Below are 20,000 nucleotides of genomic sequence, written 5' to 3'. Positions count from 1 at the left end.
ACGTGACTGTGCTAATGGTTTCTGTACTTGTTGAGTTGAGTTGAGTTCTGTTGAATTGTTCATGTCTGAATGAGATTGGCTATGAAATAAATATACGTGGATTGAACATACTATGTCTTTGTTGTTGAATTGTATTGATTGAATATTCATGTGTGGATGAAATATTATAACATGGATTGTTGTGGATGAAATATTATAACATGGATTGTTGTGGATGAAATATTATAACATGGATTGTTATGGATGAAATATTATAACATGGATTGTTGTGGATGAAATATAACATGGATTGTTATGGATGAAATATAACATGGATTGTTGTGGATGAAATATTATAACATGGATTGTTATGGATGAAATATAACATGGATTGTTGTGGATGAAATATTATAACATGGATTGTTGTGGATGAAATATTATAACATGGATTGTTGTGGATGAAATATTATAACATGGATTGTTATGGATGAAATATAACATGGATTGTTGTGGATGAAATATTATAACATGGATTGTTGTGGATGAAATATTATAACATGGATTGTTGTGGATGAAATATTATAACATGGATTGTTGTGGATGAAATATAACGTGGATTGTTATGGATGAAATATAACATGGATTGTTGTGGATGAAATATAACATGGATTGTTGTGGATGAAATATAACATGGATTGTTATGGATGAAATATAACATGGATTGTTATGGATGAAATATAACGTGGATTGTTATGGATGAAATATAACGTGGATTGTTATGGATGAAATATAACATGGATTGTTATTCCAAACGAGAAGTATAAATATTCAGTGTTCTCGTTATTTTTTTTTTTAATTTTCGTCTCTAATATTTATTTTCTGACCTCCCATAGTGGACGGGGAGGTACTTAGTATGTCTTCTATCCCCTTATAGCTTGTTTTTTCCTATTTGCTTTCTGTCTTTGTCTTGGAATGAGATTGGTTATATCCTGGCCCTGGCTGGGAGGGAAACAGTCAATTGCATAGTTACTGCTTTGGAAGATGATATTTTTTCCTTGTAAATCATCTCTCTGTTATATATTATTATATTTGTTGTTTTGAATGTATAATGTAAGCATTTGAGTGTATTCCTCTTTGTTGGATTTTGTGCCTGTGTCCGGATGAGACTTATAGGTGATCTCAAACTAAGTACATTGGTGGTATGCTCTTGGAATCTACATCTGATGCCTATTTGTTCCCAGTTCCCCTATATCTTACTTTTTTTTGGGTGCTTTGATTGTAATTCTAGAATTTTACTATCCCATTTTCTTCCTTTTTACTGGCGCTGATATAACCTTAATGTGTTTCTAGCGCCGTAAAACCCTTAAAAGCAAACATAACTTTTATTTTTGTGACCTGAAAAATACTTGCGCATAGATGAGTTCTAGGAAAAGGCTCCTTACTCACATTCTCTCCCCCTAGTCGTGTTTAAAAAGAGTACCTAGCAGTTAACAGCGTTGTTGTCTCAGTTCGAAAAAAAACAAATGTCATATCACCCAACAGGCGTCATGTCCCGTCCTAAATGTTAAATGTTGCTGTTGACCAGGGACCCCTTATAAAACGCTTTGAGCACGTTTACTGGATATTGCGCTATATAAAAGCAATTAAAAGCTTTCAGTGAGATCCTGTTCTGGCGTCTGGATGACTTTTAGGTGATTATAAAGTACTTTGATAGTGTGCAATTGGATTCTACATTTGTTCTCTATTTGAATCAGTTTCCCAAAGTCCTACCTTTTCTTGGGTTCCTTTACTCGTATATTTTCTTACTTTTTACTGGTGCTGATATGACCTAAAAGTGTCGTCACAAGCGCCGTCAACCCTTAAAAACAAACATTAGCTGAATGGGATCCTCAGACCTCCGATGGTGGCCAGAAGGTTACTTGCTGGGTTTTCTAACCCCTTACATCCATTTTCCGAGTTGCTCTTTGTCTTGGAATGGGATTGCTTGTTTTCATCTGGCCCTTGCTGGAGTCCTTAGCCGAGAGGGAACCCATCAAATGTATAGTATTAGTTTTGGGAGATTATTTTTTTTCCCTTGTAAATCATCTCTCCGTTCTGTAAACATTCGAGAGTATTCCTCTCGGTGGAATCCTGTGCTGGTGACTGGATAAGACTTTAAGGCGATCTCAAACCAAGTACGCCGATTGTGTCGCTGTGGGCAAGAACCCGAGACGGCAGAGCGGGTGGTTGGATGGGAGCATCACCCTTGAATCATATACCTATGATGTTCGCATGGGTGTACGATCCGATAGTGATGTCGTTTCTTCTTCTCTTTACTAGCCTATCCTGCTTCTTTGGTTTGTGATTGTATTTTTGACAGGGGATATTTTTTTTCTCCTGTAAATCCTCTGCCTGTTTGTTCTTGGTTATTTATAATTTAGCTTATGATATCTTTAGGTTATGATTTTGATTGACATTTGTACTATTTTTGTTAGATTGCTTGTTTTTTTGTTTCAGCGGTCTCTCATATAACCTCAATTGTATTGGAAGAGATCTAAAGCAACAAACAAAACAAAAAAACACACAAAAACGGCAAAGCATCTAGTCGACAGGTGTGTTGTGACGATGCTACCCGGCGGGTTCGCGACGGTGCACGAATGCGGACCGAACTTTGCTGATTGGGTCGATCGTCATAACATAGTAGTGTGAAAACCATAAGAGGAGCTGCCGATTGTGTGCTCTTGGAATTTACATCTGTTCCCTATTTGAACCAGTTCCCCCTAGTCTTACTTTTTCTTGGGTACCTTTACTTGTAATTCTAGAATATTCTTGCTATCTCATTTTCTGGCGCTGAAATGAACTAAACATGTACCGTAAAATCCTTAAAAACAAACCAAATCACTCGTTTGGTCCTGTATTATCCTCGTAAATCATCTCTTTATTATGTATTGGTATATTTTGTGTTTTGAATAATTAATGACAAAACTAATCCTCTCTGTTATGTATTGTTATATTTGTTATTTTGATTGTATAATGTAATTGAGTGTATTCCTCTTAGTGGGATATTGTGCTGGTGTCTGGGTGAGACTTTTAGGTGATCTCAAACTAAGTACATTGATAGTTTAGTGTGCTCTTGGAACCTACATATGTTCCCTATTTGTACAAATTCCCCTTTGTCTTACTTTTCCCTCAAGTCCTTTAATTGTACATCTAGAATCTTTTCACTATCCAATTTTCCTCCTTTTTACTGGCGCTGATATGACCTTAATGCGTTGCAAGCGCCGTAAAACCCCTAACTCTCTCCTGACCAGCTATTTTTAGAATTCACTCCCACCCAACATAAAAATAGATTTTTTTTACTCAAACAAAAAGTGAGCTCTACAACACAGTGTTTAGTATTTATAGTTATAGCTGTAATCAAAGCATTTCTTTATATTTTGTGATGTACAAGAGAAATCAGAATGAGACAATTGTGATCTGTCTATGAACAAACATATTAACAATGTGAGAACAAGTGCTATCTGCATTCTAAGAAATATCAGAACAATCAGACCATTTATTAATAGGGAAACTTGCATCAAATTGGTAACATCTTTGATGTTCCCGAAAATGGACTACTGCAATGCACTGTTTGTTGGTTTCACAAAGGACAAAATAAATAAACTCCAGAAAATACAGAACATGGCAGCCCGCGTTGTACTGCAGAAAGACAGGAAAACTGCAGCTCCCGAATTACTACAGCAGCTGCATTGGCTGCCAGTGCCAGTGGACCAGCGGATTAAATATAAATCTTCAACTATCGTTTTCAAATGCTTGGAGGGCTCGTCACCAGCATATCTCTCAAACCTCATTGAACGGTATAACCCACAGCGATCGCTTCGATCAACGAACGACCTCAAATTGAAAACACCCCGCCGTCGAGCGAAGGCTGGTGAACGTGCCTTTCAGCATTCTGGTCCAAGGTTGTGGAATTTACTATCACTAGAGATACGTTCTTCGTCTTCACTAGAGGAATTCAAGCGTCGATTGAAGACATTCTTATTCCGACAGGCTTTCTTTTGATTATGTGTATAGTTAGCGTTGTTCGTATACTGTGTTAGGGCTTAATCTATGTTATGCGCCCAGAGCCCTCCTGAAGAAGGGATGATTGGCGCACTATAAATCTATACCATTATTATTATTATTATTATTATTATTATTATTATTATTATTATTATTATTATTATTATTATTATTATTATTATTATTATTATATTTTTTAAAAAACAAACATCGGTACCATTCAATGTGTTATCGTCGTGCATTTACATGTAAACGTCGATTGTTATCATTTTATATTTTATCATTATCATCAGTGTATTCGTTGACCGCGTCTTTGTCATTTTATTGGGGGGGGGGGGGGTTCTTCTTCTTCTTTTTTTTTTGTTTTGGTTTGTTTTTGTTGGTTTTCAAAAACTTCCTGTCCCATCATTGTTTATGTCTATTTACCTTATCTACGCCATTCACACTAGACATCTCTCATTCGTCCTTAGTGTCTTATTCGTCGTGTTTTGTTGATAAAGGGGAAATCAGAAACACCCACAGTATGTCTTCGTCTATTAAATTGAGGCTTACAGTTCAACACTTATCGTTATTTTTTCCTTCGAGCTTCAAGCAGCAACATTTTCATTAATCAACCAGCACCGCCAACGGAGGTGCATAAAAAACGGTGCGTTTTTGTACACCTCCAGTGGAGGTGCATAAAAACGGTGCATTTCTGTACACCTCCAACGGAGGTGCATAAAAACGCCACCAAATATTATTATGATCACCAGAGTACTGTAATGTAAGGTAAGTTCTCGATCCCAGGATTGTCTTTCAACTCTGCTACTTGAGGTTTATTTTCGCAGTTGATTTTCTTACCACAACCTGTTTTCACACACGGACAACTGTATGTTGCTGTGTCACGGGTCAGATGCTATAGTGGCTTACACTTATTAATGTTGGGCCACACAGAAAAATCAACAGAGAATGTACCAAGTTACACAGACAACGTTGTTTATTTACCAATCTGCCCTTATGAAATGATTGTGAGTACACTATCGAATGAAAATAGTTCTTTCCCCGCGAAATTGCGGGCTTCTTACTAGTGTTGTTAAATGCTGACAATCAGTCGGTGGTCTGTGAGGTTATGACGGCGTTCCAATAACCTTTCCTCTCCTCACAACGGTTTAACTCACTCAACCCTAACACCGACTATATCAGTAGCATACCCCGGGTTACTTTTACTCCATACCCATTTATTACATTTTTTTCTGAGACAAATTACAGTCGTAGTATCAAAGCTAATGATTTGTGACCCTCCGTCACAAAACGGTATTATGTCGGGATGATTCAGACCCCAGAAAGTGAATTTAGAGATAGAATGATGAGAAACTAGACCTTAGAAGTTTTTGTAAAGCAAGAAATAGTATTTATACTCCAGCATGACGTAGAGAAAGTAAACCCAAGTTTGATATTTGTGGCTATGAATTCAATTTCCCTAACCGAGTGGATCCCGACATAATACCGCTTTGATACGGCGGGTCACATTTTAGTTTTTACGTGGTAATGATAGTTGAATACAACTATTTATGTATACGCTCATTTAAATACATTTTTTTTCCAGTTATGAAAAGTAGCAACAATCTCTAGGATTGAGTGAGTTAAGGCAACTAAATAGTTGACTTGCACCAAAAGATAGTTTGTTTTTTTTTCCGCCTCAGTGTAAGGCAGGCCTAGTTCAAGTCAAGCCCTCCGAGTTGAAAGCCTGTCGTTTGATTACGCCTCAACACTTAATTTGATACGACTGATTACATCTTGGAACCAGGACCAATGGTCAGAGATATTATTTGGGTCATGATGTCACAGTGACTTAATGAAATGGGATGTCATCTTGACCTGTTCAATGAATTGTAAAGACAACACAACCCATTTCGACACAGTGACGTCATTGTTAGTGTATGATTTGAAACATTTTAGTTTCAACACAATGGAATTTTATAAATGATATCAGTTCGACTCTATCCGATAATGCCATAGCCATCGTGAAGTTATAGCCTGACACTGACCAAAAAATGACGTCAACTTCATTCTACCTATAGTAATTATCCGTTTCGATACTGATATTTGAAAAGGGAGGGAAGGGATTGGGGGGGGGGGGGGTCTGGCCATATTTGGATTTCCTGCCTCTAGATTTGAATTTTAAAATAACAACAAAATAATGGAGGAAACGTACTTAGAAATGTACATGTGACCAAGTTGAACTACACTACAATAATTGGATTCAATAGTCTGATGTCACGTCCGCCCAAGCAACCAACGGCTTGGTTCTAAATTTTTAAAAAATCGGTACTTTTGATACTTCATGCTGGCTAGAACTGTTTCAGAATGTACAAAAGTCAAAACAAGATCAGATTTATAATGTTTTTCTCCTCTGGATACACTTTTATGCTCGTCAAGGTGAAGTATTTCATTAGGGCGTCCGCCATTGTTCCGATAATTTAGAACCAGTAACTAACCTACTCTGCGTCATTACGAAGGAAGTGACGTTACGACTATTGAAGCCTAATCTAATGCCCCCTACACTTACACATCTAACGTTCTAACGGCCCGTATACCGGTAACGGTAAACCGTTTAGCCCATCAATATCAAAAATATCACTCCGATCTTAAAACTAAATACATATTTAAACTCGGCAGGTCCAAATTAACAATTTATACCGGCCGGTAGAACGTTAGGTGTGTAGGGGCGTAGCCATCGTAAAGTTCTTGCCTGACACTGACCAAAAAATGACGTCAAAATGCCAGTCTTTGGCCACAAAAGAAAACAAATCGTGAGTTGTATTCAATAGTTCAACCAATGGAATCACTTGTTTCCTTGAGCTCTACTAACGACAACTCACTAGACGCTACACAAACCTTAAAAAATGGCGTCAAACTGCCAGTCCTGGAGGGTTCTCGTGCCAGGCTATATTATATTATATTAACGATGGCTACGCGAGGGGGCATATGCCATTTTAAAGTGATAATTCATTAAAACAAGAAAAGGAAATCTCATTTCAATCTGATACAGATTTTGTCTTTATTCAAATTTGGAATTTCCAAACAAAATAAATAGATTAATCAATTCATTCATTAATCATTCAATTGATTAAAGAACAATAAATAAATAAAAGTAAAACTATAGATAGAATTAAGCTGACGTCACTCAAGTCTTTGTTATTGTTTTTTTGCCATCCACGTTTATGGGTAATTCTCACTAAACTGTATTAACCAGACTATAAACGTTAAAGGGTTACACATAGTTTTGTGTGTTGGTCCGTTATACTTCAGGGATGGCAATGTTGTGAACTTCGTAGCCAAGCGCATTCTATCTATAGATAGTATGCACTTGGCTAAGAAGCTCATAACATTGCCATCCGGAAATATAACGGACCAGCACACAAAACTATGTGGTAACTATGAACTTTTATAGTCTGGTTAATACAGTTTAGTGAGAATCACTCACAAACGCCGATAGCAAAAAACAATAACAAGACCTGAGTGACCTCGTCATCTTCGTTCTATCCATAAACGTTTAAGGTCACTCCACTCATAGATTTGTGTGTTGGTCCGTTATACTTCCGCCGGATGTCAATGTTGTGAACTTCTTAGCCAAGCGCATGCTTCTTATACTTATAGACAAGAGAACGTTCTCAGACAACACCGAGTTGGTTTACTCTGACCTCAGCCCCTGAGAGACACGAATCCTTATCAAACAATTGACTGCAACTTGCCACAACACTCCTGGCGTCTCTCTCGCGACCCATGCGATGTAAACAATACGCCATCGAAGATATCGTGCTGGCCTTGACTCCTTCCGGTCGAGAGAGAACAACCTTGAACTTTGACATCGCCACCTGATAATTTCCCAACTGTTTCAACACCTCCGCTTCGTATTCCACGAGAGTTGTGTTACGTCCGCCTTCAGGAATTGCATCAGAGACAGTTTGAAGCTGTATCTCGTGTTCGGGGAGGCGAGTTCTTCTCCAGACTGTTGCAGACTTGGTTTGAAAGACGGTTTGAAAAGCCGGATGGAAAAAATCGGGTGATTTTGGAGTGGACGTTTCAATTATGGCAAAATTGTAGCTGGCAGAGTCGATAATGATTTTCAATAAAGATTCAGTGTTTGTATAGAAGACAAGATTGGAGACGGAGTTGAGGCTTGTGTATCGGATATGGCAATGATTGGGTTTCCCCTCTTGGACACGACCAAGACAAGGTTGGTGTGTGGATTTGAAATGATCGGGGTGGAATTCCAAGTATTCGCTCTGCATGAGGGTGAGTAAAGGAACTTCTTTGTGGAGAATTGAGTAGCTGAATGTGTATGGGTACTGTGAGTCGAGAAAGACACCGGTGACGTTTTCTTGGGTTGATATAAAATGGAGACATTTGTTGACGTCATTTTGTTTGCCCGTTGGCATGGCATTCCATTGGCTGAGGGAGTAAAAAATACAGAAAAGAGACATGATTGTGCGTTTGATATAAATACTGTTGGCGTTTTTTGCTTTTAACAAAATGGTAGAAAGAAGTGACGTCAGAGAGCACGCTGTGACGATAAGGTACAATATGATGACGTCATGAATGAATCTTTCTTCCTTATGACCGGAAAAAGAGTATATGGTTGTCATGACAACGACTGTTACCACGTGACAACTGTCAGGGATAAAATTGTCGTTGTTGAACTCTATTTTGGATTTGTGAGTGATTTTGTTTTTCTTTCCATTTTTTATATCGCTCTTTATATTGTTGTTTCTGTCCTCGTTACTCTTCGATTCAGAGTTTTCAGGCTTCGATGAATGAAGCATTTTTATAAAACGACCATAGATGTTTGAAATCAATGACTTGATTGAAAAGTAGACAGATATGATAAAAAAGAAAGACAATGCAGAGGCACCGGTGTTATCGAAAAATACATTTCCAAGATAGAAGGAAAACCCCACAGCGCCAAAGAGACGAGATGGCATCGTAGACATGATATTGAATTTGGTCCATTGCCACGGGCTGACCATAAAACCCTGGTAGAATCTCACGTCTTCCAGGATTGCCAAAATTAAGGTAAATATAGCACCAAAAGCCAAAATCCACGTTGATTTGGCAGCAAGTAGGCGTGGTAACTGTGTGATATGGGCGTGGCCTAAAGCTAGCAGTCCAATCAGAAGGGTGGAGTCGGGTCTGACGTATGCACATAAGACAACACCAGCGCCTGCACAAAAATTGATGACGTCATACATGTAATTCGTTGATAGAATACTATTATATAATTTAGTAACGGGAAATAGTTCACTGCTCGAAGGAGACAACGCCAATTTCTTGTGTCTATTCATTTTATTCTTTTCAGAATATGTGCAAATGTTTTCAGTAGGTATCTTCTTTTCCCTTTTATCCCTATCATTCTTCCCAGTTTTTCGACGTCTTGTAAAACTCGATGGCAGCTTTGAACTAAGAGTTCCTCGTCTTTCTTTGAGTTCTTCGTCACCGTCTTCTTCCCCGATACTGAAATTGTAACCACCACCGCCCCACCCGTCTTTTTTTCTATGGCTGGTGTAAAATACGTCATCTGCTTTTGTCTTATCATTAATACTCTCATTACAATTTGCTTTGAGCTTTTTGTCATTATCAGCGATATTTCTACTCGTTTCATCATTGTTATTATCAAGTTTATTATCATCACGATCCTCATCATAATCGTCATCGTCAAAAGAATGGCCACTGCTTTCACTTCCGGACTGAAGACTTTCCCCCCTCCCGCTGTCTTTACTATAACTAACATGTCGGTCAATAGCCGAATAATGATCACTTTTGTTGGTCATTAGGTCAGCAAACAAAACATTGGTGTCGCCATTTTCCTCCACGTAACCTTTGGGTTCACTTGGAATATTTACAGATTTATGTTTGTGTAATTTCGATGGGACAAGACGTGAACGCTCACCGCTAATTTTGTTGTCACTCTCGAAGTTGTCGATAATATTATTATGACAACAATTCTCATTTAAAGACAATGTTTTTCGTATCGTGAAGAAAATTCTCGAAAGAGATAAAAATAGAATTGGTGATATGAAGCTGTTGATGAGAGTGTGAGTACCGAAGACGTTGAGGTGAGACGAGGCTGCTGTTAGAATAGAACTGAGAGAAGCTACGTCGTGGGATTTTCCTGTGGCCTTGACGTAAAAATAGACAGCCAATGGGAGGGTGGATGTCAGCACCACGTGACTTACTCGCCAGATCTGTGGAGGGAAATGGAAATTAATTGGTTTCAATAGTCTGATGTCACGTCGCCAAGCAACGGCGAGCATCGTTGTTCTCAACAAAGAACATCGGTACTTTTTATTCTTCATGCTGGCTAGAACTTTTTCATATGTCATGTGATCAGAATCTATAAAAGTCAAAACATGATCAGATTTATAATGGTTTTCTCCTCTGGATACACTGTTATGCTCGTATTTCATAAGGGCGACCACCATTGTTCCGATAGTTTAGAGCCAGTTACTAAGTTACCATGCGTCATTACGAGGGAAGTGACGTCATGACTGTTGAAGGCTATAATTACGAATGACGATAAGCTTACAACTACCAATAAATTTCGTTCTTACAATGATGATATCAATGTTCCTTATATGACTATATAATTATATTTTGTATATAATATATATCTATATTATTATTACCTAATATCATTAATTCTTAATTCAGGTGAAAAAAATTAAATTACACCTCTTGCAGTTTTGAGAAAAATTGAATTATTACCAGAGATTATGGAAAACCCCTATTAAACTTTGTAAAAAGAAAAAAAGAATAATGAACATTAAAGAAATATTCAATGACAGATTAATCAATAGATAGTATGCAGATGACGTCACTCAGGCCTTTGTTATTGTTTTTGCCATCCGCGTTTGTGAGTTGTTCTCACTAAACTGTATTAACCAGATTATAAAAGTTCATGGTTACACAGAGTTTGTGTGTTGGTCCGTTATACTTCCGGATGGCAATGTTGTGAACTCCTTGGCCAAGCGCATTTTATCTATAGCAATCAATCAAGAATAACACAGGAGAGGTGAATAGACCGCTATCTTGGGCGTTTAGGTTTGAAAATAAAAATAAAAAGTAGTCTCGTAGGACGAGGCATGACGCCTGTTAGGCGCTTAGAGTATGGTGTCTGGAAGTTACAGCGCTATATAAGTTTTCAGCATTATTATTTTATTATTATTATTATCCTTCAGAGTCATCAGGCCCATGGAGCCGGAGTTTATCCCGGTTTCTATAGCGTGAAGCGGACAATAGCAATTACTTGCTACCCCTTGGATAGGACGCCAGCCTATCGCAAAGTACTTTCCGCCAGATCTAATAGACCCAGCTACCCATTTACTGCTGGGTTGACAGAGGGGTCGGGGGGGGGGGGAATCTCGACTTCACCCGTGATTGATCTTGGTCCCGTTGCGTGTGAAGCCAGCTGAGCTATCGGGACTATAGGGAATGAGAGTAGCGGAAGAGTAGCGTCCCTTGATTGGACGTCACCCATAGTCTGTGACGTCACCGGCGGAAAAGTTATTAGAGAGAGAACGTCATGTTGGTTGTGCGCATGCGTCTCTCGTCCTCGCTTCCGGTGAAAGCGGCTTGAGACACTTCAAAACCAAATTGACGTTCTCTCTGTAAGATGACGTCCAATCAAGGGACGCTACTCTTCCGCTAATCTCATTCCCTATGACAATGAGATTCAAGTCAATCAATATGCCAGAAAAGATATTGCGCTATATTAAAGCTCAATTTTATTATAGTTTATTTATTTATTTAATTCAAGAATCTTATCGGTTCAATCATGAATTGCTTACAAAGATAATTTTTCTTTTAAAATGAAATGGCGTGGTAGAGAATGACAAAATAGTTTTTGATTCAAATCAAATTGAATCATTGCGATATTGACATGTCATTTTCTACAGACAACAACACAACACGGCCGCTCCGTGTGTTGTTTTTTTTTTGTGTGCGTTCTATGAAATTGGACATACGTATTTTAATTAATTTCTGTTACGCTTCAATTCACCTTTTAAAGATGATCTAATGCTACAAAATAACGTTTTTAAGTGTTTATCTCTCTTCCCCCTCTCTCCCCCTCCCTCTCTCTTTCTCTCTCGCTTTCTCTCTCTCTCTCTCCCTCTCTCTTTCTCTCTATCTCTCTCTCTTTCTCTTTCTCTCTCGCCCCCTATTTTTCTCCCTCTCTCTTTCTCTCTCTCTCTCTCTCTCTCTCTCTCTCTCTCTCTCTCTCTCTCTCTCTTCTCTCTTTCTTCTCTCTCTCTTTCCTCTCTCTGTCTTTCCTCTCTCTCTTTTTCTCTCTCTCTCTTTCTCTCTCTCTCTCTCTCTCTCTCTCTCTCTCTTTCACTCCACTCTCTCTATCTCTCTCTCTCTATCTATCTCTCTCTCTCTGTATGTGTGTGTGTGTGTATGTGTGTGTGTGTGTGTGTATGTGTGTGTGTGTATGTGTGTGTGTCTGTATGTGTGTGTGTATGTGTGTGTGTATGTGTGTGTGTGTATGTGTGTGTGTATGTGTGTATGTGTGTGTGTGTGTGTGTATGTGTGTGTGTGTGTGTTGCTAACATTGCGGCTGTGTGGTCTAGTGGAATGGCGCTCGCTTTTGGATCGGAAGGTCCTGACTTCGAGCCTCTATTGGTGCATAGTTGATTCCTTGGAAAAGGCTCTTTACTCACATTCTCTCACCATAATCGGGTGTAAAATGAGTACCTGGCCGTTAACAGCGTTGTCTTTGTCGGAAAAAAATTGTAATATCGCCTAACAGGGGTCATGTCTCATTCTACATGTTACGTGTTGCTGTTGGTCAGGGACCCTTTGTAAAGCGCTTTGAGCACGTTTAGTGGATATTGCGCTATCAATATAAAAGCTCCATTAAAAAGAAAATCATTGGTAACAGAAGGCATCCCTGTCTTATCCCCATCTCGACTTCAACTCTCGATTCATCATAATTGTCAATGCAATGAGCGGGTTTCTGCACTAACATTGATAATATTATATTATGATTGACCATTTTTTCCCCGCCCAGAAACAAATAGAAAAGTGCCAGAAGACAACAGAGAATAAAAACTTCGTGGCAGCGATGAGGCTCGAACCCGCGATTTTACCTCCAGGTGGAGTTGTACCAGTAAGGTCGCGGGTTCAAGCCCCCATAGCCGCCGTAAAGTTTTTATTCTCTTTTGTCTTCTGGCACTTTTCTACTTGTTTCTAATTTTCACCATTTTAGACAACTCACCAAAAACGGGTTCCCTTGCCATCCAGTCCAGGTGATCACGGCAACCACCATAGCGTATATCTCCGGCACGATCGGGGACCTGAGGGCATTCATATCCAACATCAACTCCCTTTTCTGGTAATGAGACAGGTTGGAGCCTCGGTGAGGGGCGATGAACTCGTAAGGTCGAAACCCGTAACCGTACACTTGGGAGTGAGCCACTGTGAAATGTGAAAGATGGGGTTGGGGTGGGGGGGGGGGGTGGAAGAGATATATAATTTGGTAATCAATCATGACGTATTCATTCATTTGTCACCCATCGTCTCGAACCAGTATTAAGTCGATGCGTTTTAAAAAACAAAACAACAACAACAACAACAACAAAAACTTGATCTTTTATAAAGTGCAATATCCACTAAACGTGCTCAAATCGCTTTACAAGGGGTCCCTAGCCAACAGCAACAGCACTTAACATGTAGGATGAGACATAACGCCTGTTAGGGCGATATTACACTTTTTTTTTTTCAGACAGAGACAAAGCTGTTAAAGGCCATGTACTCATTTTACACCTGAGTACAATGAAAGAAGAGCCTTTTCCATGACCTTTCGATCTGGAGGGTCTGCGCTGCCATTAGAAAGTCGTTCTGAATCCATAAGACATTTTGAGATCAGCAATCCTTTAATTAACCCATCTATTACTTTCAGTAGTAGTGTTACGTGAACACATGTCCACTTTACGTTGTACGCGGTAGGTGGTAGCGTCCACTTAAACGTCTATTGACCCATACAACGCGACCAGGCATAACAAATACTTATTATATCCTTTGGCACAAACTACGAGTTAGAACTGACCAATGGTCATCATGCATTACAAAATGACAGCCTTGTGGTCACTAGTTCCCCTCTGCACTACCAATTCTAGAGAAAATCACCTGGAACCGGAACTGACAAAAGTCTGGGAATGGAATGGAATGGAATACCCATCAACGCAAAGAGACAGAAAAATAAACAAAAAACTTTTATGCAGTGACGCAACACATTTTTGTTTTCATCAGATCCAAGCAGGCAGGCCGAGAGCTTCTGTCCAACGACATCTATATGTGACCCTCCGTCACAAAACGGTATTATGTCGGGATGATTCAGACCCCAGAAAGTGAATTTAGAGATAGAATGATGAGAAGCTAGACCTTAGAAGTTTTTGTAAAGCAAGAAATAGTATTTATACTCCATCATGACGTAGAGAAATTAAACCCAAGTTTGATATTTGTGGCTATGAATTCAATTTCCCTTACCGAGTGGATCCCGACATAATACCGCTTTGAGACGGTGGGTCACATATATGCTGTTCCATCTTCTGTCTAGCTATATATATCTGTACTGTTCCAGCTTCTGTGCGGCTATGTGGTCTAGTGGTATGACACTCGCTTTCGGATCGGAATTTCCTGAGTTCGAACCTCGCTCGGCGCACAGTTGAGTCCTTGGAAAAGGCTCTTTACTCACATTTTCTCACCGTGCTCAGGTGTAAAATGAGTACCTGGCCGTTAACAGCGTTTTCTCTGTCGAAAAAAAAAGTAGGATCGCCTAACAGGTGTCATATGTTACGTTTTAAATTTACGTGTTGCTGTTGGTCAGGAACCTTTGTAAAGCGCACGTTTAGTGGATATTGCGCTATATAAATGCTCTATTTTTGCTGTTTTTTTTCTGTCCAGCGATATTTATCTATGTCAGAAAAGTGAGTGGAGCAGGCACTTATATTGATAATAACAAGAAATGAAGTGAGTAGGAAAGTGCCAGAAGACAACAGAGTATAAAAAAACTCGCGGCGGCGGTGGGGGCTCGAACCCGCGACCTTACTGTTACGACAACTCCGCAAGGCCGGGGTGATCGTGACTCTACCGTATGAGCTATCCACGACCCCGATGTTATCATCTTCTAACTATGCTTTTCCATCTTCTGTCACTTCTACTGTTTTTGACCACAGACAAATGCCCGAGGCGAGCTGGGCGGGGCCGGCAGAAATCGACGATGAAGCTAACCGATTAGTCAGTTTTTGTTCAATTTGCAATATATAGATAGTATGCAGATGACGTCACTCAGGCCTTTGTTATTGTTTTTGCCATCCGCGTTTGTGAGCTGTTCTCACTAAACTGTATTAACCAGACTATAAAAGTTCATGGTTACACAGAGTTTGTGTGTTGGTCCGTTATACTTCCGGATGGCAATGTTGCGAACTCCTTGGCCAAGCGCATTCTATCTATATTGCGGCTATGTGGTCTAGTGGTATGACACTCGCTTTCGGATCGGAAGGTCCTGGGTTCGAGCCTCGCGCTCGGTGCATAGTTGAGTCCTTGGAAAAGGCTCTTTACTCACATTTTCTCACCGTTCTCAGGTGTAAAATGAGACCTGGCCGTTGACAGGGTTGTCTTTGTCCGAAAAAAATGTAATATCGCCTAACATGCGTCATGTCCCGTCCTACATGTTAAATGTTGCTGTTGGACAGGGACCCTTTGTAAAGCGCTTTGAGCACATTTAGTGGATATTGCCCTATATAAAGCTCAATTTAAGCTCAATGTGATTTCCAGGAAATTAGGTATTCTAAAAATAACTTTCTCAAAATGACATTGAATGATGACATGGGTTAGTACAAGAAAGTTACTATAAATAGAATGAAGTTGACGTCACTCGGGTCTTTGTTATTGTTTTTGGTCTTCCACGTTTGTGAGTGATTCTCACTAGACTGTATTATCCAGACTATAAACGCTCTCGGTTACTCATAGTTTTGTGTGTTGACCCGTTATACTTCCGGATGGCAATGTTGTGAGCTTCTTATCCAAGCGTACACTATCTATAGAGAATGGCGTTCAAACGCCATAATAACATGAAAAAGAGAAGAGTTATACACTATATAAACCGATATCTTAAAGTGTGTTATACGTTATATCAAGAAGCACTCAGTCAACTTTTCACACAGCCCTAAATTTGCCCCATCTACAACGGTACTCGAACTAGCAACCTACACGCCATAAGCCAAGTGCCATACTACTTGACCACATCTATCTCCCAAGACAAGACATGACACAAAATGCCATACTTTCTATTGTCTGTGAGTTTAGCACTGGCCGAGTCTTACACGTAAAAATACACTCACAAACACACACACACATACACACACAGACAGAAAGATACACAAACACTTATAAAGAATAATCGTTGTCTCAATGACCCAAGGTCTTGTGTCCAGTAGTGACCACGGGTCATTGGCCATAATGACAGGCTTGATTCCTTTGATATTCTTGTTTCTAACTGGCCGACCACACAATGACAACAGCTAAACCAAAAACACTTTCTCTTCTTCTTTGCCGATTCGAGTTTTTATGTGTCACAGGAACTGGCTGCAGTTTGGATACATTTGTTGTATGGAAAGCGTTTTATGATCGTATAATATAATAGATAGGGTCGGAGACAGAGAAAGAGAGAGAGAGAGAGAAAGAAAGAAAGAAAGAATGAAAGAAATAAAGAAAGAGAGGGAGGGAGAGAGACAGACAGACAGACAGACAGAGGGACACACACACACACACACACACAGAGAGAGAGAGAGAGAGAGAGGCATACACGGAGAGAGAGAGAAAGAGAGAGAAGAGAGAGAGAGGGGGGGGGGGGGGGGGGAGAGGGAGAGAGATGGGAGGGGTGTGAGATGGCTAAGTGAAAATGTATTGCTTTTCCTCATAGGCATCTCGTTTTTTCCAAATGCAATATATATATATATATATATATATATATATATATATATATATATATATATATATAGATTGATAAACTGAAAAGATACAAAGATATATACATAGATTGAACAGAAAGAGAGAGCGAGAAAGGACAGACACACACACAGACGCACATACACATACACACACACACACACACACACAGAGAGAGAGAGAGAGAGAGAGAGAGAGAGAGAGAGAGAGAGAGAGAGAGAGAGAGTCCCGAACTGGGTCCTCGTTCACCTTTTCGATTTAAAGTTTAAAGTGTTTTAATAATATAATTCTTATCTCCCGTAGTGTGTTATAGAAATGTCATGTCTATAGCCAGTACATAAACACACAACGGTCTGCCCAACCTGCTATAGATAGTATGCAGGTGACGTCACTCAGGCCTTTGTTATTGTTTTTGCCATCCGCGTTTGTGAGTTGTTCTCACTAAACTGTATTAACCAGACTTTAAAAGTTCATGGTTACACAGAGTTTGTGTGTTGGTCCGTTATACTTCCGGATGGCAATGTTGTGAACTCCTTGGCCAAGCGCATTCTATCTATAGGGAATGAGATTAGCGGAAGAGTAGCGTCCCTTGATTGGACGTCACCCATAGTCTGTGACATCACCGGCGGAAAAGTGAGGACGAGAGACGCATGCGCACAACCAACATGACGTTCTCTCTCTAATAACTTTTCCGCCGGTGACGTCACAGACTATGGGTCACGTCCAATCAAGGGACGCTACTCTTCCGCTAATCTCATTCCCTATTCAAGATTCAAACTTTTATCACTTCCATTCAATCCATTATTTAATCAACCCTTTTAGAGTCAAAAATTTTTGAAGCGACCTTTTTTTTTTTTTTTTTTTTTTTTTTTTTGGGGGGGGGGGGGGGGGGGGGGGGGGGTCGTGGATAGCTCATACGCTAGAGTCACGATTTACCCGGCCAGGCGAAGTTGTCGTACCTACCAGAAAGGTCGCGGGTTCGAGCCCCCATCGCCGCCGCGAAGTTTTTATTCTCTGTTGTCTTCTGGCACTTTCCTACTCACTTCATTTCTTGTTGTTATAAAAAAATTCATTCTTTCAATTCGTTTCTTTCCTTATGTATCTGCTCTTTGAACTGCCAATTTCTCCATTTTCAAGAACTCAGTAGAAGCAGTACAAAAGATATTATGTGGTCTTGTGGTATGACACTCTCTTTCGGACCGGAAGGTCCTGGGTTCGAACCTTGCTCGGCGCATAGTTGAGTCCTTGTAGAAGGCTCTTTACTCACATTCTCTCACCGTATTCAGGTGTAAAATGAGTACCTGACCGTTAACAGCGTTGTCTTTGTCGGAAAAAAAGTAATATCTTCTAACAGGCCTACTACATCTTACGTGTTACTGTTGGTCAGGGACACTTTGTAAAGCACTTTGAGCACGTTTAGTGGATATTGCGCAATATTAAAGCTCAAGTTCTTTGTTTTTTACAAGTTGACTTCATTGGAACTAAGATACAGCTACCTTGGTTAAAACATGAAGACATGAGACCTGATTAAAATAAAAACGATTCTAGTCTCTCATGTGTTAAAATTCCAATGGGTAAAATGTCTTATTTTCCTTTGACATAACTATACTTTTTGAGTATTTATATAGCGCAATATCCATTAAACAACAGCAACACTTAACATGTAGGACGGGACATGACGCCTTTTAGGCGATATTACAATTTCTTCGGACAGAGACAACGCTGTTAACGGCCAAGTACTCATTTTACACCTGAGTACGGTGAGATAATGTGAATATAGAGCCACAATGGGATAAAGCCGACGTGTAAATATACGCAATCTGACATCCGAACGCAATTTATGGGCCCAGTTTAACATTGTTGTAATGGACAACATTTTGGGTCATTTTCTAATATTTTCATTACAACAATGAGCCCGTAATGGATTGGGTTGAGTTACCAGACCTGTAAATAAGTGCACGTCAGATAAAGGTGTCTTTTATAAAGGTGCAGCGTGGCTCAGTGGTACGGTCTTTGCTTCGTACCCGAAAGGTACCGAGTTCGATCACCCGCCGTTGCGATGTGTGGCCTTGAGTAAGTCACCTCGCCCTAAATCAATAAGCGATGCTGCATTGCGGCTGACGCCTGGGTTATTCCAGTCTTCCCTTGGAATAGACCCTAGAGACAAATTTCCCATATGGAATGTATAAATGGAATTTTATTTAATTTATTTATTTATTTATTTATTTATAATAGTGTGACAGCGATAGGAATATAGTCTTTTATAGACTTGGTTATTTTTTTTCAATGATATTTATTTGGTATAAATGAGGCCTCAAGTTTTTCCTGTTATTGCTTGAATGACATGAATTGTACCCGACAAACCGGATTTCTGATTATCATGTCATGTCTATTGATATTGATATTGAGAAGATAGAAGAGAAGAGATTAGAAGATATATATATATATATATATATATATATATATATATATATATATATATATATAAATATTTCAAGTATAATTATGATCAATTTGAAATATTTTATCAATAGCTCCTTTTATCAAACAGTTGAGCACTATTATTTCATGGTTTTGTTTTTATAATATATATATATATATATATATATATATATATATATATATATATATATATATATATAGTGATCTCCAACCCCCCCCCCCCCCTCCACCCATTCCCCGTCTACCGTCTCAAAATCTCGTTCTGGTTTAATTCCGGTTATGAATACAAAAATGATGATAAAACCCGTTTTCAATGATAAATGGCGGAACACAATACATAGAATAGATCTCCTTAAACCGGGCATTGTCTAAATTATGTGTCAACGGGTCTGTTTGTTGATAGCAGATAAATTGCCCATGATCGAACAAAGGGAGATCAAACAGAGAAAACATGGCCGTACCTGGAGCTGTACGTTGATAAGATTGGTGTGATTAGGGAAGAATAAATAAATAAATAAATGTGATAAAAGATAGACTAAGAATAACTG

At 39.3% G+C, this 20,000-nt stretch overlaps 1 protein-coding gene across 1 annotated transcript; it reads right to left on the bottom strand.

The window, feature by feature from the left end:
- Positions 1–7,035: 7,035 nt before the first annotated feature.
- LOC144956407 (uncharacterized) lies at positions 7,036–14,117 on the bottom strand. The gene is made up of 3 exons (XM_078886909.1): positions 14,108–14,117; positions 13,277–13,476; positions 7,036–10,244 (listed from the first exon to the last, which is right to left on the bottom strand). Exons 1-3 carry the CDS (start codon positions 14,115–14,117, stop codon positions 7,674–7,676), a joined length of 2,781 nt encoding a protein of 926 aa, XP_078743035.1. The 3' UTR covers positions 7,036–7,673.
- Between the last annotated feature and the right edge of the window lie 5,883 nt (positions 14,118–20,000).

Source organism: Berghia stephanieae, chromosome 11 (assembly GCF_034508935.2).
Source record: "Berghia stephanieae isolate SIO BIC M18660-M18661 chromosome 11, UCSD_Bste_1.3, whole genome shotgun sequence".
NCBI lineage: Eukaryota > Metazoa > Mollusca > Gastropoda > Nudibranchia > Aeolidiidae > Berghia > Berghia stephanieae.
This window is presented reverse-complemented; position numbering and strand designations above follow the sequence as displayed.

Coding starts and splice junctions, on each gene's coding strand:
- LOC144956407 (XM_078886909.1), bottom strand. Junction 10,245..13,276: donor GGCAAGGGAACCCGTTTTTG/GTGAGTTGTCTA, acceptor TTCCCTCCACAG/ATCTGGCGAGTAAGTCACGT.